The sequence below is a fragment of the Podarcis bocagei genome (assembly GCF_964188305.1).
Source record: "Podarcis bocagei genome assembly, chromosome: 6".
Taxonomy (NCBI): domain Eukaryota; kingdom Metazoa; phylum Chordata; class Lepidosauria; order Squamata; family Lacertidae; genus Podarcis; species Podarcis bocagei.
Window position 1 is genome coordinate 79,929,479 of NC_138130.1, and position 26,028 is coordinate 79,955,506.

The following is a 26,028-nucleotide window of genomic DNA, read 5'->3' on the forward strand; positions in this document are numbered from 1 at the left end:
TAGCCCACTCTGAGAATTGTAGATGTGAGAACTGGCATCTCAATACCCTTAACAAGCGACACTTCCCATGATTCTTTGGGGGAAGCCATGGCTGTTTAAAGTGGTATGATACAGCTTCAAGTGCATAGTGCAGACGGAGCCTTAAAGCTGCAACAGATTTTTCCATCTCCCACCATCATGAAGCCTATCCAAGATGGCACATTTGAAAATTCCCAAGATTAAGGCTCACAATCATGTTCCAGACCCAAAGTACAGTGGTACCTCAGGTTAAGTACTTGATTCATTCCAGAGGTCCGTTCTTAACCTGAAACTGTTCTTAACCTGAAGCACCACTTTAGCTAATAGAGCCTCTCACTGCCGCTGCGCCGCTGGAGCATGATTTCTGTTCTCATCCTGAAGCAGAGTTCTTAACCTGAGGTACTATTTCTGGGTTAGCCTGAAGCGTCTGTAACCTGAAGCATATGTAACCTGAGGTACCACTGTAATTCGGACTACCTCTTGAGGCAAAAGCATTCCGGGATCCTGGCACTTCCCTGCTGTCAAGTATGTGACTTCTTGTTTCCTAAAGCAGTTTGGACATAAAAGGCCACATGGAACCATTTCAGAACACCTCAAATTCGGCACTTAGTATTTTATTGTCCAACACAGAAATGTACCGGTGACCTGTGGTTTGTACAGCTTTCTCGACAGAACTTGTCAGCATCCCAAAAAACATGAGGGCTCTCAAAGCAACATATCAGAACATCATGGCTTCTAGTCCGTCTTCCATAAACTTCTTATAGATGGCCATAAACTTAGCCACAAATGCTTCCAGGTGATAAATGGCCTTGCTGCCCAGCTGCAGCCGGTGCTCATAGAAAGCTGCCATCTGTGCAACCTCTCCTTTCAGTTGTCCATCACAGTTGTTCAGAAGTTCAGTCAGAAGGCCCTAAAATGAGCAATAGCCAACAGTGAGAGAATTGAAGGCTCTACTCCCTAGAATGTTATGGGTACCATGGGCACTCAACAATCCAGAAAGTTACCCTGTGAGAATCAAGCCATTCAAATGATAATCTCCGATTTGGTAGGAGGGGGACATTGTCATACAAATAACAGAACTATTAATATCATATTTACAGAGATATGCAATATATACCTGGTCCCAGATGCCCCAGTAAATAGGAATGGAATTACAAGATGCAGAGCACTATCACTGAATCAGAGAACTGTAGAGTTGGAAGAGACCCTGATGAGTCCAACCCCTTGCAATGCAGGAATATGCAGCTGCAAGGATCAAACTTGCAACCTTGGTGTCATCAGCACCACGCTCTTAACCAACTGAGCTATCCAGGCTGCACTATGAACGGTGAAAAATAAAAATGATTAACACGTGCATCCCAAGCTTCCATTTAATCCTAGTCTCTGTTACTAAACTAGTTAATAATCACGACATCAATTACCTTTATTATAATCTCTGGAGGAATGCAATGGGTTAAGAGTTCATAGAGTCGCCCACGAACTTCCAGAAGCCTATTGAAATAAAACCATTGGAAAGTTAATGCTTGGTTTTTAAACTCCCTGTAATGCAAAGTTTTAAGGTTTAGTAACTGGCTTTTAAGTCTTTTTATTATATATATATGTGTGTGTGTGTGTGTGTGTGTGTGTGTGTGTGTGTGTAGATAGATGGATAGATAGATATAGATAGATAGATAGATAGATGATAGATAGATAGATAGATAGATAGATAGATAGATAGATAGATAGATGATAGATAGATAGATATAGATAGATAGATAGATAGATAGATAGATAGATAGATAGATAGATATGGGACGCGGGTGGCGCTGTGGGTAAAACCTCAGTGCCTAGGACTTGCTGATTGTAAGGTCGGCGGTTCGAATCCCCTCGGCAGGGTGAGCTCCTGTTGTTCGGTCCCAGCTCCTGCCCACCTAGCAGTTCGAAAGAACTCTTAAGTGCAAGTAGATAAATAGGGAGCGCTTTATGGCAGGAAGCTAAATGGCGTTTCCATGTGCTGCGCTGGTGCTGGCTCGCCAGAGCAACTTCATCACGCTGGCCACGTGACCCAGAAGTGTCTTCAGATGGCGCCGGCTCACGGCCTCTAGAGCGAGATGAGCGCACAACCCTAGAGACGGATACGACTGGCCCGTACGGGCAAGGGTACATATATATATATGGCAGCTATGACAATCTCAGTCAAATTACCAAGTCAGAAAATTCAGTTCTCAAAACATTCAAGCTCCATTTGTTTTTGCTTTTTAAATCACAGATGCACATAGCCCCAAGAACTCCAGGCTGGACGGGGTTAGGGATGGATCAGGGATGCATCTCTACTGGCAAAGAAAAACTTTGTTGGTGAGGGACCTCTTAAAGCTCTGTGGGCACAGATCTACCAGCCATAGGCCCTGAAGAAGGGTGTTCTGGGTGTCTGGCTCTGCTGGATTCCAAGGCTCCTTTTCCCTGCACCAGTGACGAGTGCCAGAGGACACGGAAATGCTGCTTATTTGTAAAAAAAAAAAAAATACCAATATTGCATGTAGCATTGTGGGGTTAAGCTTGTTAAGCCTGCAGATGAGGGGAGCATCTCTGTAGTTAGGAATGAAGAGAAGACCTTTGTGCCCCTTGAGTTTTGTGGATCAGGAAGCATGAGAGTCATGTAGCCAGAGGGTATATTTAGAGATTCAGAAGACTGCATGAGCAGATTACGGCATGATCTCAGCAGACAAAGGAACTGAGCTTTTAAAATTTGGGAAACTGGACATCAGTCGATAGTGTTAAGGGACTATGTCTAGGCAGGGAGAGCTGGGCTATATTTAACATACACTTTTTGCTCCATTGGGTGGAATGCTTTTCTGTGCATGTTAACTTCCCTTGTGCTTAATTTTTTTCCTAAGAACTGCCTTCATCTTTTTACTCAATTTTTAACTTTGTTTCAGTTATTAAAAAGCACTAATGTGGTGGCATTTGTTAATATAACCCCTAACATGCCAGGTTCTACACCACACCTTGAAGTGTTCTTGTGGAGACACAAAGGCAATTTTAGGTTGCCTGGTGAAAGGCAGCCTTGTAGAAAAAGATATTTGAAATATATTTAACATATTTGAAAGAAATATATTGTTTGTATTATGCTTCCTATGCCAATTCACTGGAATGCCAAGTGATTTAATTAAGTATGCCAACATTTCCAGCAGCAAAACAAGTTTTTCCTTTTATAAGACACTATAAGAGAAATTATAAGAAGACACTATAAGAGAAATTTTGAGGACGCCAGCGTACCTAATTTTGAGATACCTGGTATAATTGTTTTGATCACCCTGAATAATCGCCTGAATCTGAAAGTCTAAAGCTGGCCACTTGCCAAAGCTAGCAAGCAATCCTGCAATTCTATTCTCCTGAGCCGCGTTTTCCAAGTGGAACAGCTTGTTAACAGCAGCATAGTCAGTGCTCTGCAATTTCTAAACAAGGCTTACAACAGCGACAAACTTCTCTAACATGTCATGGTCCAACACAAGGAAGTCTCAAAATGCTTGTTGGGTTGCTTGAAATGACAGGAAACCATCTACAAGCCACAACAGTTGGCAGCAGCTCTGTAGTTAACGTGACAGTTGTCAATGTCTCTTGCTGGCAGTGGGGAGCCGTTTTATCTATATGCACCTTTTAAAATCCTGAGTGTTGGAAAGAAATGATGAAGCAGGTACCTTGGAATTAAAAACAACTTTCTCCTGGCCCTGGATTTTACTGGCACCTGCGTCATTCAACCCCAATTGTCTCTTATAAGGTAAAGGTAAAGGACCCCTGACAGTAAAGTCCAGTCGTGATAACTCTGGGGTTGTGGCGCTCATCTCGCTTTACTGGCCGAGGGAACCGACATTTGTCCGCAGACAGCTTTTCCGAGTCATGTGGCCAGCATGACTAAGCCGCTTCTGGCGAACCAGAGCAGCGCACGGAAACGCCGTTTACCTTCCCGCCGAAGCGGTACCTGTTTATCTACTTGCACTTTGACGTGTTTTTGTAATGCTAGGTTGGCAGGAGCTGGCACCGAGCAATGGGAGCTCACCCCGCTGCGGGGATTCGAACCGCTGACCTTCCGATTGGCAAGCCCAAGGCTCAGTGGTTTAGACCACAGCGCCACCCACGTCCCCAAGTCTTTTATAGGCAGCTTCAAAGGCTGCCTCCATTTCAAATGGCTCCTCCATTTCAGCAAATGCTAGCCTGGTACCGAGCTAATAGTGAGTCCACCACTATGAAGCACAAACACTTATTTCACAGCCACAGAGCTGCTATTGTCCAAAGATGCAGGATGTGTTCTAAAATTAGGCCGCTTGCTGTAAGATGGTAGGTAAGAGGGCACACAGGTTAAAAAAAAAAAATTGTGAAGAGCAATCATGGAATTGTAGGCAGCCACCTCTTCTTCTACGCCTAAAGCAACAAGTAAAAAATAGCTCACATCAAAAAGGACCACACAGAGGGGAATCTGTGTTGAAAACATTCATATATCTGCACCATACATTTAAAGAACTATTATGCCCTTGAAAGGTCATGGCTTTTCCCAAAGAATCCTGGGAGTTCAGCAGAGCAGTTTAACAATCAATCCCTCTTTCCAGGGGTTTTCAAGAAACTGTAGCTCTGTGAGGGGAACAGAGGTCTCCTAACAACTCTCAGCATCCTTAACGAACTACCGTTCCCAAGAAGCCATATAAATAGTGGCTTTAAATGTATGGTGCAAACGTGGCCCACTTCACACACTGCCGTATCTCTTAAGAGTTTTAATGAGATCAGCAGCAGAACACATGACTAACGGTATCACCCGTTCACAGCAAGGAAGGATTCAGGGCTCCAAATTCACCGTGACAGGATGTCATTTTGTTTCTGCCAATGCAATATATCTAAAGCTAGACAAATGGCTGGCAGCTGTAAAGAGGGCAGCGACAAACGAGTGCCAACACCACAGCACTTCATTGGCTGACAAGAAAAAGTTTTACAGCACAAACAAACAAAGTTGCTCTCATCCAATCCAGCTGGAAATGCTTCATTGCACTGAGCAAGCAAGTTTTACAGCAGCCTGGTTCATTGCAGCTGTTTTTAGAATATCAAAGATGGCTGCTAATGGGAACTTGACATCCCAGTGAGTCATTTTGCGCACTACATACCATAGGAACGTCCTTGCTGGAAAATAACCCGAGACTCCACCAAGCCCAGCTATGCGAGTACATGACTGCTACTCTTTACTCACAAAGAAATTGGAAATAATACACAGTTGAAGTTTCTCTGTGGTGAACATCTGGCTTATTCAGATGACAACTTTGAGCTGGGTCAAGAGTTCTGAGAACTTAAAGAAGTATGTGTTGGCTTATTCGGACGCCTTTTTCTTAATGGCGACACGGACCATTCATAACGTAGGAATATACTGTGAGCAGGGCAGTAGGGTGGGGTAAGGTGAAGAAAAGCTATGACAACTGTAACATTGCTCCCCACCCCTGCTCAGGCTGTACAGGAAAAGCAATTTGGTTCCTGAAATTCAGTCTGATTGTGAAGATAAAATTTAACTGATAAGACTTCTACAAGCAAGCACCTCCGTATGGCAGAGCTGCCAGGCACCATCCTGTCGCCCAGGTATCTTCGCTTGGTTGCAAAATGCACCTGGCTAATTTCAAACACTGAGACCATAGCCATCATGGCTAGTAACTACTGTGATCTGCTCCAAAACAGCAAGAATTTCTGTGAAGGAACTGCATCAGAAACTGGGATTTTAATATATAATTGTCTCACAGCTTGAGGTGCCCAGGAGGCAGAATACTGTATGTTACTGCCTGCAACAGATTTATTTGTTTAGGAACACAGGTTGCCACTTTAGACCAGGTGAGACCATTTGCCCAACTAAGCCCAGTTTTGTGTATTCTGATTGGCTGTGGTTCTCCAGAGTCTCAGGAAGAGAACAGTGTTTTCCATCACTGGCTACCTGCTTCTTTTAACTGGAAGTGAACCTGGGATCTTCTTCATACCAAGCACATGCTTTTGGCTGCGAGGCTGTGCAGCAGTTTCAGGATTCCTGCATGCAATTAACTATCCGCTTTCAGAAATCTTTTTCTCCAAACATTTACACACTGATATAAAACCATGTTTAATACCTTAATGACCAAGGCTAACCTCGTCAGCCTGAAATTTACTTCAATCAACTCCTACCGGGTTTTTATCAAGTTCCTGGAAATGCAGTCTGTCTAGACATTCTAGCACACACAGTATTAAACTGCTACACTGCATTTTAATATCGGACAAGTTACAAGCACCATCCATTTTACAGCTAGGCACTGTCCCCCACTACACTGACCTACCTCTGCGGGGTCTGCTGACCAACAATGGCGTTTGCCGTCTCTCTCAGATATACCTCCCAGTCCGTCTCAGAAATGTCTTGGTCTGGAGTGAAAGGATACCTGTGCAACAAACAGCGAGGACTTGCTTAAATACAAAACAAACAAACAAACAAACAGCCCTTTTGTAACCAAAACTCCCTCCTGTATTCACCCATTCTTCTGGACTTACTGTTGCACCCTGCATGCCTCACACATCAGAAGGGCCTTTCGGAGATTTCGGCCGGACTTTTCTGCAATCCTCTGAGCGAGTTCTCGAGGAAGAACCAGACCCTCCTTCTTACACACAACGGACAATACGTTGCAGATCTAGAGATTCAACAGGCAATTAATAGTTTTGCATGGTGCCTTGCTTTCCAAAAATTCCAAGTACAGTGTTACCTCGGGTTACATATGCTTCAGGTTACATACGCTTCAGGTTACAGACTCTGCTAACCCAGAAATAGTACCTCGGGTTAAGAACTTTGCTTCAGGATGAGAATAGAAACTGTGCTCCGGCGGTGCGGCGGCAGCAGGAGGCCCCATTAGCTAAAGTGGTGCTTCAGGTTAAGAACAGTTTCAGGTTAAGAACGGACCTCCAGAACGAATTAAGTACTTAACCAGAGGTATCACTGTCTCTCCTCTCTAGTCAAAATTGCTGCAGCAGCCAGCTATGGGGGAAGTCCCTATATTATAAAAGGATACGTGAAGGCACAAAGGAGCCAGTTTTACAAATAATGCTTGCAGGTGACCTGCGCCCACCTTCTGAGTCACCTCTTCCTTGCCACAAGCCTCATTTGCCAGCCCTCCTGGGTACCAGGTAAGAGCAAAGTGATGCCTTCCCAAGCGCATTCCTCCATGAAGGAATAAATTCCTTCCTGCTGCTCCTTGAGCCAGGGACAAACCACACCAGCAAGTGCTCCCTGTATTCTTTACAGTAGCAGTGAGACAGACATACTACTAGCCGACCTCACAGGGTTGTAAGAAATACACAGATATGTTGATAAAGTGCCTTCAGCAACTACTTAACAAATTCTAAGTGGTATTTTCTAGTTTCAGAGAAATGCATGGAGAAGTGTGGACTAGAGAATGCTTGGAACTAAGCATTGGTGGCAAAGTGATGGCATTTCAAAGACCTCCAACAGTTCTTTACCTCCCTCCCATGTCATATTACCTACCATTAGGTGTCCAGCTATTTCTTAGACCACAGACACTTCTGCCCCATTCCAATCCTTGCTAAACAAATAAAAATTACAACCCGCATTTTTGAAGAAAACTGCAGTCATGCAAAGTACTGTAAAGGGGAACCTAATTCGGAAGTGTTCCATGCACACAGAAACAGGATTAACTAGGCAGACAGAGTCAGGGAGAAACGAAGAACAAGGAATCCCAAATCAGGTATTTAAACTTGTTGCATCCAACATGACACAGAGTAAAATGCAAGTGCACTGAAGGGCTGTCTATCTGCCATTGCCTTGAACCTACATCTTCAATGCTGGGTGCAGGCACTCGCACTGCAAGGCACCTGCTCCGGATAGGTGCAATGACTTTCGATGTAGAATTGCAGCACAGAATTAATCTGCAGGTAGCCATATACTTCTCCATGGTTCGGCGCAACGCATGCTGGGCATCTTTTGTAAGCTTGTCCACTTCAGTCAACAGCACCACTGAAAAACAAAACAAAACAAAGCCAACCTTTATCATGCTCCCACAGAGTCTATCTTAACTTGGCTTTTCGCTTCTGCTGATACAATGGGGCAGGATTAGAGAAAACCTCCCCACTTGTGCCTCTTCCGCTGAAGTTCCCGGGAGGTGCTTCCCCACGGTGCAATCCTGCGCTGATGGCAGTTTGTGTAAATATTCTGGCCATATGTCTGGGAAAGGCACATCACCTGAAACAGCCAGGGAATGGCTGGCTTAGCCACAACAGCACAGAAGAGGGGTTCTTGCAACTGGGATATCTCTGACATTGCTTTGAACCCGGGATCTTCCACTTGCTATTTCCAGCATCTCTAGGTAAGGCTAAGAAAGGATCCTGTTTAAAACTCTGGAGAACGACTGCAAGTCGGTGCAGACCATCCTAGTATTCTCCAAGTGTTGTTGGACAACAGCTCCCATCATCTGTGGCCACTTAGCCATGCTGGCTGGGACTGATGGGAGTTGTAGTCCAACAATATGTATGACTTGCTTATATGGCAGCTTCCTATGTTCACATGGGTCTTTCCCATGAGAGAAGCACTTTACCAGGAAGGAAGGTACTACATAGCAGCGGTGGGGGGGGGGGGGGGCGGGACGGAGAGAGACAGAAACTCTGCATTCATCCTCGTCCATGTGATTAGAAAGTACAGTGGTACCTCAGGTAACATATGCTTCAGGTTACATACGCTTCAGGTTACACACTCCGCTAACCCAGAAATATTACCTCGGGTTAAGAACTTTGATTCAGGATGAGAACAGAAATCGTGCTCTGGCGGCGCAGCGGGATGCCCCATTAGCTAAAGTGGTGCTTCAGGTTAAGAACAGTTTCAGGTTAAGAACGGACCTCCGGAATGAATTAAGTACTTAACCTGAGGTACCACTGTAGATACATATGCATGAAATCGCAGTACAATGAAATGTCTTCCTTATTGTTCTGTATGAGTGAGTGTGACAAGTCAGGAATTGGCTTGAGTTGGTGCTACTTTTGCAAAAAATAAAAATAAAAAAGTAACACGACATTGCCACTTCCCACCAAGAATAATAACAAAAAAGCCAGCTTAGTTCAGCCAAAGAAAACTGATGATCAGCTGAAGCCGATGAATGAATATTGTTACAGAGCCAATGCACACTGCTGCAAATCTTTTATATCCAAGGTTCAAAAGGTATTTGTTTAAAGCATTTTTTACCCAGCTCTTCAGCTGAAAAGGCTCCCAGAGCAGCTTACAAAGATCAGAAATAAAGAGTCCTTGCCCTCAGGCTTACAATCTAAACGACAGGACACACAAGGAAAGGGACTTGGGAGGGAGGCAGAAAAAAGAAGAAGCTATGTCAAGCACTTGTTCTTAGTTACACAATTCAGATCACTGGATTCAGAGTCCAGAGAGCCAACCTTTACAGGTAGTAATTATGATACCGTTGCTATTAAAAAATCAACACTATAAACTGAAGATTGCATTTGGCTGCAATAAGCTTAAAAGCAGATGCTCTGCAGCAGGCACAGGCAAACTCCGGCCCTCCAGATGTTTTGGGACTACAATTTCCATCATCCCTAGCTAACAGGACCAGTGGTCAGAGATGATGGGAATTGTAGTCCAAACATCTGGAGGGCCGGAGTTTGCCAATGCTGCTCTACAGGGGCGTGGGGAGTTTCAAATGTTGCAAAACCAAGAGAGTCTCATGTAGCCTGGAAGTCTGCCAAGCATATTGCTACTGCAATATTGCCCTCATGCAAACAGATTATCTGCCTCTGATTCTATCTGCCAGATCAGGCTCAGCAATAGACCATTCTACTCTGCATGCAGAAGGTCCCCTTCGAGACATTTGCAAGTAGGGCCACAAAAGACTGCCTGCCTGAAACCCTGGAGAGCCCCTGCCAGTCAGTGCAGACAATATGGAGCTAGATGGACCAAGGATCTCACTGGGTATAAGGCAGCTTCCTAGGTTCCTAAGAGAAGGGAACCACAGAGTATTTTGAGAATACAAAGTCACAGAAGAATCAATAGGTGAGAAGAGTCTAGACGCCTTCTAACAACATGCAAACCTCCCACTTTCTGAATACCATGAAGCTCAGATCGAAAATTCAAACATCAACAGCTATGGATCTTTTGGACAATTATTACAATTACAGAAATAAATTGGAGCTATATATACTATTATCTAGAACACAAGTATTTCAATTTCCCCCCTCATTTCTGAAATACATGCATTTCTGTTGGGGAACTACAATATTTCTGGAAATTTTGTATCTCGAAAAGTGACCGAAGACAAAAAGAGCTGGAGAATACAAAGAATTTACAATATTCAAAGCACTTGGCTGATCTTGTGCAAAGTACTGCAAGATGTTTTTCTTCAAGGTTATTGCTCATTTACAGACCTTTAAAATCTCGCTGGGTGCTTGTCTCAAGTTGCTGTGATTGAGCTAATGTCTTCAGTAATTCCTGAATTACCACCCGGTCACTGTTTCCTGCATCACTGAAAATAAGTTCAGATTAAAATATGATACTCAAGGAGGGTGCAGTGCATTGCTGGGGAGGGTCCCAAGGGCCAGACAGAGAGGGCTGGAGGGCCACATATGCGAACAATTCCTTAAAGATATACAGCCATACCTCAGAAGTCGAATGGAATCCATTCCGGAAGTCCACTGGTTCAGAAACCAAGGCATGGCTTCTGATTGGCTGCAGGAAGCTCCTGCAGCCAATCAGAAGCTCCGTCGGACGTTCAGGTTCCAAAGAACATTCGCAAACCGGAACACTCACTTCCAGCGTTCAGGAGCCAAAACGTTCAACTCGCAAGGCATTCAGGATCCAACTTACAACTGTACTTTGGTTTCTTTAACAGTAAAGCTGGAGCTAGCTTTAAAATTGCAACAATAAAACAAGGGTCTTCTAGCCCCTCGGTAGTTTTTGCTGCAATGGGATGTAAAATTTACTCCACTGAAAATTATAAGAATTGCAAAATTCCCACAGCCTCTTACTGGATCTTGTGAGCTTACTGCAAACATACCTTGGGTTAACTTCAAGGTGATAGTTGCTGGCAATAGTGCTAATTTCAATCTTCTTTTTAGAAGGCGCCTGAAAAGAAAGATTATTAAACAAAAAATGCATTTTAAAGAGATCAGTGACAGAAAGACTTAGCTGAAATCAGTGGGTTATGAATACAGGCTTCAGAAACCACCCACTGCTGACTGCTTAGCATGAGCTGAGTTGAAGGACTTGAAGGGCTTAACAGCACCCAGCCTGCAATGCACCAGGGAAACTACGAAATAAAGAGGCTCAGCGTGAAAATGGCAGCAGGTGGAATGGCATGCAAGGAAAAGGGTGACACCCTGGGTTCAACGCTCTCAAATTCAAGCAGCATGCTAACTTCTTGGAAAGGATGGGATGTGCCCCAGATCGCATGTCGCTTTAGATCATAGTTTAAAACGAACTAAGGTTTCATGCAAATGAGCAGCGTGGTCAAGCACACTTCTCAGAAGTTCCTTCTCCTTCTCTGCCATGAAACTGACTTGTCATGTTGTCCAAAGCTGGGTTCATGAATAATCTTATGCACTTCTGTCAGGTTGCCTCTGGCTTGGCTTTTCTCTGAACTAAAAAGCACCCCAAATCTCCTCATAAGGAAGTTGCTGCTTCCTCTGAATCATTTTCATTGCCCTTTTCTAAAACCTGTTACCGCTCTACAATATCCTTTTGGAGTTGTGGTGACCAGAACTGTACAGATTTGTATAGCAACCTTATGATATTGTTTGTTTTCCCTTCCTTTCCTAATGATCCCTAATGATCCCTAGCATGGCGTTCCAGCTCTTTTCGCAGCTGCTGTATACTGGGTTGACATCTCAATCAAGTTAGACACTATGACCCCAAGGACTTGTTCCTGATCAGTCACCACCACTTCATGATCTTCAGTATCCAGTTCAGCTTCTAATATTGTGGTTTTAAGCAAGTCACAAGCATTTTGGGGATATTTGACACTTTTGTCCTTGTCTTTCAGCTTTCTTTCTTTCTTACCAACCACCTCATTTGGAGGAAGATCGCTCTTTTGAGGTCAAATGTGACCATGTTGGGTGCTCTACGCAACTCTTCATTTACGCATATATTTCATTTAATAGCACTATGGTTACTGCTCCAAACCATTTCACCAACACTTCTCACACCAGATCCCGGGCATATTTTCCCGCCTGTAGGACACCCCCTTCTATAAGACGCCCCCTATTTTGGGGAATCAATTTTAAGAAAATGAGGGGAGATGGCCCCAAGTTGTTGAGCCTCTCCCCACACACCGCTGTGGGCAGGAAACACTCTCTAGATCAGCCTTTCTCAACCTGTGGGGTCCCCAGATGTTGCTGAACTACGACTCCCATCACCCCTAGCTAGCAAGGCCACAGCTCAGGGATGATGGGAGTTGTAGTCCAACAACATCTGGGGACCCACAGGTTGAGAACTGCTGCTTTAGATCGTTTCCTGCGCGCAGCGGCATCGGGGGAAGTTATGCTCCCAGGAGCACAACCTCCTCTGATGCCGCCGCGTGGGAAACGATCCAGGGAGCGCCCGCTGCATGCAGCAGCATTGGGGGAATTTGCGCTCCCGCCAATGAGCTGGCTGGCAATGAGCAGCTTCTCCCCCCCCCCCCACAGCTGCGAGCAGGAAACACCCCCCAGATCACTCCCCACTCACTGCAGCATCGCAGGAAGCTGCGCTCCCGCCAACGAGCTGGCTGGCGCCGCACCACTTCTCCCCCCCCCCCCCAATGCCACTATCTGTGTATTGGACGACCCGTGTTTTCTTGACGTGATTTTTGAGTGAAAAAACCTCGTCCAATACATGGAAAAATATGTTATGTCCAGGGTCATTGCCCTTCTGGTCAGTTCCATGACCAACTGTCCTCGGGCAAAGTCATTTGAGGTATCTATAAAGATTTTAAGGGACGTGGGTGGTGCTGTGGGTTAAACCACAGAGCCTAGAACTTGCCGATCAGAAGGTTGGCGGTTCAAATTCCCGTGACGGGGTGAGCTCCTGTTGCTCGGTCCCTGCTCCTGCCAACCTAGCAGTTTGAAAGCACATCAAGTGCAAGTAAATAAATAGGTACCGCTCCGGCGGGAAGGTAAATGGCGTTTCCGTGCGCTGCTCTGGTTCGCCAGAAGTGGCTTAGTTATGCTGGCCACATGACCCGGAAGCCAATAAAGCGAGATGAGCACCACAACCCCCAGATTCGGTCACAATAGACCTAATGGTCAGGGGTCCGTTTACCTTTATAGAGATTTTACATTATACTTCCAGCTTCTCTGTAAGAAGATTACAGGTTCCCAATTTCTTGTACATTGAATCATCACTAATAATATTGATAGAAACTTCATTCTACTTCTCTAAAAACATTCTTCACGTGTACAGTAAGGCTTTCAAGTATACCTTTTACCCACGGTGATTAAATAGACCTTATCTAGTTCAGATCAAACTCCAAAATGAAGCTATACAGACACTGCAGCATCATTCTGCTCTGCCCTATTTTAGTTTAAAAGTGCTAACCTTCACATCTCTTTCTGTGCTTATATTAATAACGTGCCACTACTTTATATGCAGGGATTTTGAAGATGATGAAAAAGACATTTGTCAAGTTCCGCCCATAGCTAGATGCCAAAGGGCCCTCAGATAGGAGCGCATCTGACAGGAAGGGAAGCTGATATTTTGAAAGACTATCTACTTAAAACTGTTCCATTTAAAACTCCCCAGCATTAAGACGTTTGCAGGCACAACATGTTCCCATAATGTCTTATTAACTTAAGCAGGAAAATTTAATTTAGAAAGAAATAAAAATGGTAAGAGAGACCGTTTGCACAATGCTTTGGAAATATCTGTCTTCTCCAAGAACTCTGCTGATTACTAACCACTCTCTTTGCAATTTGCTGATTAAAATGCAAACTTTTCCCCAAAAAAGATTTTTGAATTGATAGAAAGAAAATCTTTAGTAATAGATTTTCCATGGGCTGTTTTCACTCCCCAAGCAGCTAACTATGCAAAGAGTTCATCATGTTTGTTGAAAACATCACTTTGCAAATACTTCTCATCAAGTTATTGGTGGCATGTGAGAAAGCAATAATAATTAGTCAGTGAGGCCCACAATAAAGACGAACTGGTTTCTTGACACTAACTGCAGGCTTCAGCCTGAGACAGCAGGAAATGTAAGCTAAGTGCCCGACTAAATCATTTCAAATATCACACAACTGAAGGGAGATAATAGTACCGGTAAATCCTTGGCAGTGATTCGCCAGGGAGAATTCCTCCAGCACAGAATGTTTACAGCCTAATCAAGTGCTAATTCATAATAGGAGGAAACAGCCACTGGTTATTTAACCAACTGTGGAAATGGTGCTTAAACTGCCTGTAGGTCCTTTTCCAGCCCGGACACACAAGGGCAAAAGTGTGTAGACAGCCACAGACATGCGATATACAATATCTTTATTGTCATTGTCCCACACAGAACAACAAAATTGAAAATCTACATAAAACATTCAAAAACCCCTAAAAACTCTGAAACCCCATTTTAAAATACAATATACTATAGAGACTCCTTATGCTGCGTTTAGAACCAGAATTGCATTTGCGTAGAAACTTTCTCTCAGGCGGCTAGTCCTGGTTTTTATAGCCCTATACCTTCTTCCAGAAGGCAGAAGCGGTAAGAGATCATGCCTTCTCCACTTCCAAACTTTGCAGACTTAGGGTGGAGGTCTGAAGGGGCTTGTAAGTGTGTTTTCCTGAACAAGCCCCCGCATTACCAGGGTGCACAATTGTGAGGAAGCTGGAAAATACATTCAGGTAAACAAGCTTACATGTGAAACACTCAGCAGTTGGGAGTGAAAGGGGCAGAACTGGAGCTATTGGGTTGCCCTGATCTGCGTACCCCTTTGGACATCAGGGGGTGAAGAACCTTGGGCCTAGGGGACAAATATAGTCTATGCACTTTTGCCCTCATGCATCCAGGCCGGACAACTTTTGGAGATTAAAAACTAGCATGTGTTGAAATGTGCTGGCTTTTCCTGCATTATGTTGACGGTCAACATCTTTATCTCATTTTGTAAATATGAAGTTAGGGCAGATTCTTACTGTTATGCTCTGATGTTCAATCCTCAGCTTCTCCACTCCGGAGCCATACAGCTCTCTCAGCAGGCACATTATTCTGGTCTTTTTTCCAGCTCCTGAGGGCCCATACACTAACAGATGAGGAAAGTCGCCACACTGAACCTGTCAAATGGAATACAGTAAAACTGAATTACAGTAATGTCTCAGTCAGCATCATGCTTAGTCAGCATCATAAACACAGAGAATGATACATATTTTAGTATACCGTTCCCCACACTAGTTTTACAGCCTTTCACAATGTTGTCTTTTCCTTTGGAAGCCCATCAATTTAGACATGAGAACAAAACAGAGTTCAAGAGGACATGAAACTGTGACCGTGCATGGCGTGAGTCTGATAAAAGCCCTTGGTGCATCAGGTTTTCTAGGAGTCCGGTGGCTTGAGAAAACATCCCAAAACAAGCCAGGACCTGGAAGACCAGAGTTCGAATCCCCACTCAATCGTGAATCTTGGGCGGGTCTTCAACTCTCAGCCTAACCCACCTCACAAGGTTGTTGTGAAGATAATACAGAAAAGAAGAGAAGGAGGTGTGCCCCCTTGAGATCATTGGAGGAAAGCTGGGATATAAATGGAATAAAAATAAAAATAGAAAGTGGCATACAGTAAACTTGAAAATAACTTTGAGAACCCAATTTTTAATAAACTAATGCAGAATTTTGTTGCAAGCCCTAGACACCCTTATCCAGGGGTGTAGCCAGGATTTTTGTTGGGGGGGGGCAGGAGTTTCATTAGGGCGGGACAGAACCAACATGATTGGTCAGTTAGTTAAGTATTTCCATTGTTTTACTTGATGGGGGGGCAGCTGCCCCCCCTGGCTTATTTGGGCATTGAGCCCTAGGATCAAAGAGTTGGAAGGACCTCAAAGGTAATCTGGTTCAACTTTCTGCTGTTAAAGGAAATCCACAATCACAGCATCTCTAATAGGTCAAAATCTAGCCTCAGGTAGAAAATGAAAGAAAGAACACCACCTTTTGAAGCAAACTAAAGGACTGGAATTCAGTCGCAGAGCACTTTTTTCCCTTTTGTTTTTTGCACAAAATGGTCTGCAGAGTAAAGGTTTCAGTTCTCTGACATCTCTAGCCAGGTAGTCCTGGAGAGCTGTTGCTGCCACCAGCCATTGTAGAAATAAAGGGCTAGATGAAACAACCATCTGACTCCAGACAGGGTAGTTTCCTAGTTCTCAGTTCTCTCTGAGTTCTCTCTATCATACAAGACTGCCAGTATCATAGGATGCCAAAAAAGAATATTTTGGGATTCACTGGTTCATTCTGCCAGGTTTACGTACATCTTTCATACTTTAGCCACTGCGCCTAGCTCCATTTAATCTGTGGTTGACTGCATTCCAGAACCAGGCCTGTCTTGTATCACAGGAGCCAACCCTTGAAATCTGTGTCAGATGAACTGTTTTAACCCCAAAACAATCGCTTTTTGCAACAGAGCAATTGCATATTTCATGGAACTTTGGAGTGTCAGGCATAGCCCTACTGGCTTTAGCCCAAACGTAGCAGAGTTTTCCTGCACAGCGAGGAAGCTAGTTGCGGCAGTAATGACTAGTCAGCTAGACTCAGAATAACTATTTACAGGATTTATTAAAAGGAAAAATAAAACCAGCAGAGTTTCTGCATACAAATAAAAGCAAAAATAAACCCTCTCTTTCTCTCTCTCAAAACCATACACAGCACTTCTAACTCCTAACAACACCTCACATCAAACTGTGCTAGCAATCCCTAGATAACAGAGTTGAGTGCTGCTCGTTAACCAATCAGAGTGAGTAGTTTCTAGGTCAAGCAGCCTGGGCTTTCTGCCAAGAGTAAATTGACTCCAGCTTGAGTTAATTGGAGAAGCTAGAATCTGCAAGTTTCCCACGAGAACCAATTAATAGAAACTGAAACCGAAACTGAACACCCCCTCACAGATTCTGCTGAACAATTAACACCAAATACACCTATGTAGGAGATTATTTTTCCAGCAAACCTAAACCCTTGCACATTCGCTTGTTCTTTACCTTTGCCAATGGTTTAGTTAACACATCTGCTACATTTTCTTCACTTGACACATAAGTACAGGTGATTACATTGTCTTGTACACAGCAACGTACATTTTGGTATTTTACAGAGATATGTTTGGAACGCGATTTGAAACCCTCTGTTTTACTTAAGGTTATACAAGCTTGATTATCAATGTAAACTTGTACTGGTTCTCCACAGTTTACATTTAAATCTGCCAACAAATGCTTGAAATAAATCACCTCGTTGCACAATTCACTCAATGCGGCGTACTCTGATTCCGTTGATGACACACTTACAACGTCTTGTTTGCGTGACCGCCAGCTGATTAAAGCTCCACCGACCATTATGACTAGTCCTGTGACAGATTTTCTATCTGGCAAATTTCCCCAGTCACTATCACAGTAGCAACTCAACATTTCATCCTCTGAAGAATTTAATTGTAACATATAGCCAATTGTCTGTTTGAGATATCTCAGAACTTGTTTTACCCCTTTCCAGGCATTTAGTGTAGGTTTTGAGACCAATCTACTTAATATGCCTACTGCGTAGCTAATATCAGGTCTGGACCACTGTGCTAGATACAATAAGCTTCCAATTACAGAGTGATATACATCAGGATGTTCAAATTCAGGACTCTCATCTATATGAAGTGTTTTTATGAAACCTGGATCCATAGGCACCGCTGCCCCTTTGCAATCCTGCATCCTGTATGTAGTCAGTAGTTGTTTAACTTTGTTCTGCTGACTAATTAGGCAGCTGCCATCTTGGGCCCAGCACACTTCCAACCCTAGATATGTCCTAACCGGGCCTAAGTCTTTCACTTTGAACTTACTGGACAATTGCTTGGCAAATCTTTTAGTTTGTTTATCTGTTTTACAGGCATACAATACATCATCTACATAAATCAGACAAAACTCTTGATCACTGCCTGTACCACGTACATAAACACAATTGTCAGCTGTACTCTGCTTGAAACCAAATGACACTAAAGCCTCATGGAAACATTTGTTCCAAGATCTTGCAGCCTGTTTGAGACCGTATAGAGCTTTGTTTAATTTCAACACTCTATTGGAACCTGTCTCATAACCAGGCGGTTCAGCTAGATACAGGTCTTCTGATATTGATGCATGTAAATATGCAGTCTGGATATCAAAATGGTTCAACAGGAGTTTTCTCTTTGCTCCAAGCGTTAGAATCAGCCTTACACTGTCCCCCTTAGCAGTAGGGGAAAAAGTCTCGTCATAATCTTTTCCAGGCCTCTGAGAGTATCCTTGAGCAACTAAACGAGCTTTGTATTTGTACTCTCCTGTCACCAGAGGTTTAAGTTTGTACACCCACCTGCAGCCTACAATCTTTGCCCCCTCAGGCGCTGCTACTGGTGTAAAAACCTTGTGCTCATTCAGAGAGGACATCTCTTCCTCCATTGCCTGTTTCCAGCGCTCTGCCTCCTCTTTTGGTAACTTTAACACCTCCTGAAAACTCTTGGGCTCTGCACTTACACTAAACACATTTGCAGTATCTGGGGAAAAACGCACTGGAGGCACTCCTTTGTTTTGTCTTTTAGATCTTCTGGGAGAAAATTTTTCTTCTGACCCACTTTCCTCCTCAGAACTACGACCTCTCTTTTGTTGCTTAGCAACTGGTCTCTGGCTAACTCCACTTTCTTGAGAGCTCTTATCTGAACTTTCCTCCCCCTCAGACTCTGATTCTCTGTGTCTACCTTCAGAGTCATGAAGCTCCTGGGAAGGTTCAAACCAAACCTCAGTATTGGCATGTAGTCTCTCCCAGCCACTATGTTCACAAAAACTGGCATTCCTGGAGATCACAATGCCGTTTGTCCCTTCAGCAAAGCGGAAACCTTTTCCCAGCTCCTGGTAACCCACAAACACTAACTGTTTGGTCTTAGGATCTCCCTTCTTCCTCATTTGTTTCGGAATTAATACCCAGGCTTTTGATCCAAACACATGCAAATGGTCAATTTTGGGTTTTTTCTGAAACAATTTAAAGTACGGGGTTGTACCTATTGTTTGATGAAAGAGCCTGTTTTGGAGATAACACGCGGTGAGCATGCTCTCCCCCCAATAAGACATGGGTAAATCAGCATCATCAAGCATGGCAAACATCATATCTTGTAAAGATCTGTTTTTTCGTTCTGCAACGCCATTCTCCTCTGGGGAAAAAACGTTCGTTTTTCTATGCCCAATGCCACGCTTTTGTAACCAATCTCTAAAGGCATTTGACATAAATTCGCCACCTCTGTCCGTCTGAATCCTTTTGAGTTTAACAGACAGAAATCTTTCCACAGATGCCACCCAGCCTTTAAACTTAGTGAACACATCACCCTTATTCTTCATGGGAAAAACCCAAGAATAACGCGTGGCGTCATCCACAATTGTTAGTGAAAAGCGCGATCCACCCCTGCTTACAGCAAATGGACCAATTACGTCCATGTGAACCAGCTGTAGCGGTGACTCACTAACTCTGTCACTTCTGGGGTAAGAGACTCTGTGGGTTTTAACCTTTTTACAGACATTACAATCAAGGTACTTGTTACAACTCTTTAAATTACCCCCATCAGCCAATTCAGACATTTTTAGTACACTTTTCCAGCAAGCATGCCCCATTTTCCTATGCAATAAGTGCACACAGTTGTCATGTATAGCTTTGTTATTCACTGCAGGCTGAGATTTACTGACTACTGCTGCAACTTGAGATCCTGCTTTAAGCCAAAACAAGCCTCCCTCTGACTTAGCAGTGCCTAAAATCTCACCAGCCTTCTTAATAATGCAACTGTCTCCTTCAAAATACACTTTAAACCCAGCTTTTAGCAAACAATCTACAGACATCAGATTGCTCCTTAATGACGGCACACAAAGTACATTTTGCAGGCATTCACGAAGACAAGGAACAAAAACTGCACCCCCCGAAATCACTTCGGAAGTACTTCCGTCTGCTAAAGCCACCTGGCTGCGCTGTGCTGAGTTCTTGGAAACAAACAATTCATCTGAATTCACGATGTGGCGAGACGCTCCCGAATCGACCACCCAGACCGCTTGTTTCTCATCAGCAATCTTGACCTCGCCGGTCACCAGCTGAGCCGACTGTTTTCGTTTGAAGAATTTCCTTTTACGCTGCTGCTGCTGCTGATCTCGTCTCTGCTCTTGCACCGGCAACTGAGACTTGACCAACTCCGGACATTGTCGTTTTAGATGCGCTGAAGACCCACATCGGAAACAACGCCTAACAGCAAACGCTGACTCCTCACCGGTACGCTGCTTTTGCTTCACCTCTGGCACGGCATGAGAACTCCTTCCAAACCGCCCACCTGTAGAAGCCTCTGCAGCCACCGACCTTTCTTGCCTCTTCTGCCATTCTTCAATCAAACGCCCAGTAACGTAACTGACTGATAAATCACGCTCCTGTATGCCTTCTAGAGACAAAACTAAATTATCCCAGCTTTCAGGGAGAGAACTCAAAATAATAGCCACCTTCTCCTGCTGGTCTAATGCACAGTCTCTTTCCTGGAGCGCAGCAAACTTTAACTGTAAACTGTGTAGGTGTTCCTGCATTGTAACCCCAGGCTGTAACATTGCCTTGTACAATGCCTTGCGAATGAACAGCTTGGAAACCGCTGTCTCACGCACATGGAGTTCTTTAAGTGCTTGCCACACACCTCTAGCTGTCTTGATTCCCCTCACATACGGCAACTGGGAATCTTCCAGCCCCAAGACAATTGTGGCCCTTGCTCTTTGGTCTTTATCGAGGTCTTCATCATCAGGCTTCGTAGGAAACTTACTCACCACTTGCCAGAGACGATCCCTCTGCAGCACTGCCTGCATGCGTTCCGACCACAGCAAGTAATTGGAGTCATTCAGACGCTCAAAAGCCATCTGACCTGGTTGTGAGGCCATCTTGAGAGCGATGTCCCTGGAACCCGGAACCAGCTACTCACGACCACCGAGAGAGAAAACAGGAACCACAGCACCCAGCACTCACACGCTGCAGCTGTTGTCCTTGTGTCCGCTGCGTCACCAGCTCACCACGGTCAGGAACCAGCCAGGAACAACAACCTCTGGAACTACTGGAACCAACGCCGTTGATGCTGACACCACCGCAACTCAGGCTGGCAGCACAATGCCCATAACCTCATGGAACTTTGGAGTGTCAGGCATAGCCCTACTGGCTTTAGCCCAAACGTAGCAGAGTTTTCCTGCACAGCGAGGAAGCTAGTTGCGGCAGTAATGACTAGTCAGCTAGACTCAGAATAACTATTTACAGGATTTATTAAAAGGAAAAATAAAACCAGCAGAGTTTCTGCATACAAATAAAAGCAAAAATAAACCCTCTCTTTCTCTCTCTCAAAACCATACACAGCACTTCTAACTCCTAACAACACCTCACATCAAACTGTGCTAGCAATCCCTAGATAACAGAGTTGAGTGCTGCTCGTTAACCAATCAGAGTGAGTAGTTTCTAGGTCAAGCAGCCTGGGCTTTCTGCCAAGAGTAAATTGACTCCAGCTTGAGTTAATTGGAGAAGCTAGAATCTGCAAGTTTCCCACGAGAACCAATTAATAGAAACTGAAACCGAAACTGAACATATTTTGTGGTCAAGAGTACACAAAGTGTTCCTACTTCGTTTTAGATCTGACAAACAATGTATTATAGTGGCACCAAGTTAAGTTTATATATAGATAATTACCCTGGGGTAAATCATCTTTCCATAAACAAGCCACCAACGGCAGCAGCTAGAGTTAGAGAGAAAAGGTCCTGGAAGGAGATCACCACTGGTTCATGCTTTGGTACTTGAGCCTGTCTAATATGTATTCTTTAACCTGTTGTTGTTGTTGTTTAGTCGTTTTGTCGTATCCGACTCTTCGTGACCCCATGGACCAGAGCACGCCAGGCACTTCTGTCTTCCACTGCCTCCCGCAGTTTGGTCAAACTCATGCTGGTAGCTTCGAGAACACTGTCCAACCATCTCGTCCTCTGTCGTCCCCTTCTCCTTGTGCCCTCCATCTTTCCCAACATGAGGGTCTTTTCCAGGGAGTCTTCTCTTCCCATGAGGTGGCCAAAATATTGGAGCCTCAGCTTCACGATCTGTCCTTCCAGTGAGCACTCAGGGCTGATTTCCTTAAGAAATTCTTTAACCTAGAAGCCCTATTCCCAAATCCCTAATGGATGGTGAATGTTAAAGGGAAAACATAACTACACACAAAGACTCCCCGCCCAATTCCTTTTTTTTAAAATTACATGTTCCAGGATTGAGCTTTTTGCTCAAATCAAACCACAAGCGCCAAAACTCCAAAACCAAGACACGGTGGCATTGTGATGTTCGCTTTGTGAATGCAGAGTCACACAAGTAGTGGAATCCCCCCCTCCCACACCACAACCCAAAAATAATTATTTGTACAATCAAAGACATACTGTTGCTTAAAGTCCACTGGAATTGGAACATTCTTAAGTTTGCAGTGGATTTTATGTTGCCCTGGGTTCAATTTACTTAGTAGCCATGTTCTCTGTCTTGGAAGTGTGATACTATCACAAATTACTGGTGTTGCAAACAGTCACTGCCTTATACAGAGACAGACAGTATAAACTGCTTTATACTGAGATATACCATTGGCCCATCCAAGCCTGTGTACAACAGCCTCCCCACTCCATATGTTTTGGATTACAACTTCCAATAGCCCCAGCCACCAGGGTGATGCTGACTAGGACCAATGGGAGTTTTGGTCCAAAACATCTGGACTGGAAGTCACCAGGCTGGGGAAGCCTGGTCTATACTGAGAGCCAGCAACTCTCCAGGGCTGCAGACAAGTCTTTCTAGCCCTACTGCCAAACGCTAAACTTGATTACCATTCAGGCTTTGCATTAAAAGGTCACAGGCTGCATGTCTGGCATTTCATGGACTTTCCGCCCTACTATTTTACACTGGAGTTTTTTCTCTAAACATGTATGCCTGCATGTGTAAATATTCTTGCCAACTGACATATTTTGTGTTTAAGATGGAAGCAGTTCAGGTCTACGAAAGCTCATGCCCCAACCAATCTTGTACAGTATGGCATTTGGTACTCCCAAATACAGTGGTACCTCAGGTTAAGTATTTAATTCGTTCCAGAAGTCCATACTTAACCTGAAACTGTTCTTAACCTGAAGCACCACTTTAGCTAATGGGGCCTCCCACTGCCGCCGCACCGCCGGAGCCCGATTTCTGTTCTCATCCTGAAGCAAAGTTCTTAACCTGAAGCACTATTTCTGGGTTAGCGGAGTCTGTAACCTGAAGCGTATGTAACCTGAGGTACCACTGTACCATAATTTTTGCTTTGCCCCAACCAATCCTATACGGTATGGTATTTGGTACTCCCAAATACCATAATTTTTGCTTTGCACCTGCTGTTGAGCACCATCATGAGGGAGAGAAGCTACAGCGCTTTTCCAAACCAGGGTTCAGTACCTGGATAGGTGAGGCGGTAACAAAGAGAAATAAATGCACCTGAGGACATACACAACGCATTTTCGTCATCGCAGCTTACCCCCTCCAAATGTATCCAAGAGCCTGACTTCACTTGAGCTCACGCATCAGCCACATAAAGAGTATTCTCAGTTAGCAGGCATGCACATATGCTCAATACACATGCTCAGATGCTTTTCTTTTTCTTATTACGGTACTTCATGTACTGCAGGACCGAAATCAATTCCAGGACTGCTCTTTGGCTGGAACCAAGGCTGGTGCTATCATTAGGTCAACTAGGCAGCTGCCTGGGGCACAGACTTCATAGGGGCGCAGTACTGACCTTTGAGGGGCACAGTTTCGTACAGATTCAATGGATTTGTGTACTGAAACACTTTCTTTGGCATTTGAGAAAGATAACCAAATATTGTAGCATTGCCTAGTCTTGCATTTAAATTAAATTTAGCAGTTCAAGTTTTGTGCTTTTCATTTTTTCCATACATCTGTTTTTGAAAATTGAAGAAATAATAATAATAATAATAATAAGAAGAAGAAGAAGAAGAAGAAGAAGAAGAAGAAGAAGAAGAAGAAGAAGAAGAAGGGTGGTGCAAATAGGTAGCTCTGCCTAGCACCGGCTCTTGCTATAACCCAATAAAACAGGAAAGAAAGGGGGATGGGGTGTTTGAAGCTATTGCGGAGAGCAAAAACACTCGCCAATACCCGAGGACCAGCGCGTCCAAAAGCCGCCGAAGAGGTGAAGAGATAAGAAAGAGAAGGGCACCCGAGCATGTGCAGAGCGCCAGCCGCCTGTCTCCCTCTCTCCCTATCTCTCTCACCAGGTTGCGAAGCTGCGCTGCCTGATCCCGGTGATAGTCCACTTTGCCGAGGGAGTTCGGCCGGTACTTGTCCACCCAGAGACTCATGGCCACGATCCGCAGAGAAAGAACCGGATTGCAGAAAAATAAATAAAAAGCGCGCGCTCCGCTGCCGCGCTCCCGCCCACGATAGGAGACTCAAGCGCCGCCGCCGCCCCGCGAAACGTCACCGAGCATGCGCACGAGCTCCTCGTTTAGGTCGGCAGCCTCGGCACTTTCACTTCCGCCAGTTCGATCGAATCTGGGCCCCGCCTTCCTCGCTTACGGTGGCCGCCTGGGGATAAAATAATGAAACAAAGGGAAGCTTAATGCAGGCGGCGAAGTGGAGCGCAGCGCGCGGCGCCTCGTGCAGGAGATCGCGGCGCTGGCGGGGGCTGCCCACGTGCCATGAGTTTTCTGGGCCACAGTGTTCCGAAGAATTTGTGCTTTGAGTCACCTGCTCGGCAGCAACGGGCAGTACATCTGCTTATTGCTTTGTGTTCTGCCTTTGCGCACGATTCCATAGAATCATAGAAGTGGGGAGTTGGAAGGGTCCCAGGGGTCATCTAGTCCACCCCCCCGAAATGCAGGAATCTCAGCTACATCCTACATTGGCAGGTGGCCATCCAACCTCTGCTTTAAAACCTCCACAACCTCCCGAAGGAGTCCGTTCCACTGTCAAAGTGTTAAATTATTGGGATTAAAACATTTTTATTTTATTTTTATGTATCTTGTCTTTTTATATTGTGATCTTATGTCATAACTGCCCTGAGACCTGTGGGTATAGGGCAGTATACAAATTTAATTAATTAATTAATAATAGTGGTGCCCAGAACTAGATACAGTACTCCAGATGCAGTCTGACTAAGGCAGCACAATCCTTTCTGCCACCGCCACCCCCACCCCAAAGTTCTTAACCTGAAGCACTATTTCTGGGTTATCGGAGTCTGTAACCTGAAGCGTATGTAACCCGAGGTACCACTGTATGGCCATATTTCAGGGATGACAAGAGCTCTGGCCTTACAACATCGGGGGGGACGGGACACAGATTCACCATCCCTAATTAGTGCAACATCCTGATTCCCACAGTACTTAGCCAGATGCATTGGTGAAGCTTACAGTGGCATGCCATGGTGGCAGCAGCCCCTTCCCAGCCTCTGAAATCAGAAGTATTCTCTGAACCTGGAGGTTTCATTTAGCTGTCAAGTTAATATCTGCTGACGGAAGTGTCCTCTGTGAACCTGAAGTGTTAGGCTGTTGCTTAGAGGTGGTGATGGGGTGGATGTGGGCCAATAAACTGCAGCTGAATCTTGCAGAGAGATATCTGAAAGACTTTCCTCCTTCCCTGCAGACCCCTTGAGGGGTTAAGATCAGAACAGGCAGAAGCTTGGGGTGGTGATGACCCAGGAATGTAGCAGCCCCTAAAATGTGGTATTCCCTCCACTCAGAAGAGCACCTGGCACCTTCACTCCTTTAACCTGAACCCCCTGAGCTGTTTATTTTTAGGGCTCCCCCTATTTCTGTGATTGTAATTTGTTTTAA

The 26,028-nt window shown here is 44.6% G+C and overlaps 1 protein-coding gene across 1 annotated transcript; it reads right to left on the minus strand.

The window, feature by feature from the left end:
• Positions 1 to 616: 616 nt before the first annotated feature.
• On the minus strand, positions 617 to 24,683 carry RFC3 (replication factor C subunit 3). The gene is made up of 9 exons (XM_081198000.1): positions 24,469 to 24,683; positions 15,137 to 15,274; positions 11,046 to 11,113; positions 10,417 to 10,514; positions 7,830 to 8,011; positions 6,538 to 6,674; positions 6,330 to 6,428; positions 1,440 to 1,509; positions 617 to 928 (listed from the first exon to the last, which is right to left on the minus strand). Exons 1-9 carry the CDS (start codon positions 24,553 to 24,555, stop codon positions 737 to 739), a joined length of 1,071 nt encoding a protein of 356 aa, XP_081054126.1. The 5' UTR covers positions 24,556 to 24,683; the 3' UTR covers positions 617 to 736.
• Positions 24,684 to 26,028: the final 1,345 nt, after the last annotated feature.

Bases quoted from the DNA above. Each gene is read 5' to 3' on its own strand.
- RFC3 (XM_081198000.1), bottom strand. From the start codon at position 24,555: ATGAGTCTCTGGGTGGACAAGTACCGGCCGAACTCCCTCGGCAAAGTG. The intron at 15,275-24,468 runs GTGAGAGAGATA...TCCATTTGACAG, and splicing joins CAGCGCAGCTTCGCAACCTG to GTTCAGTGTGGCGACTTTCC. The intron at 8,012-10,416 runs GTCTGTAAATGA...TTTGTTTTTCAG, and splicing joins CACCCAGCGAGATTTTAAAG to TGGTGCTGTTGACTGAAGTG.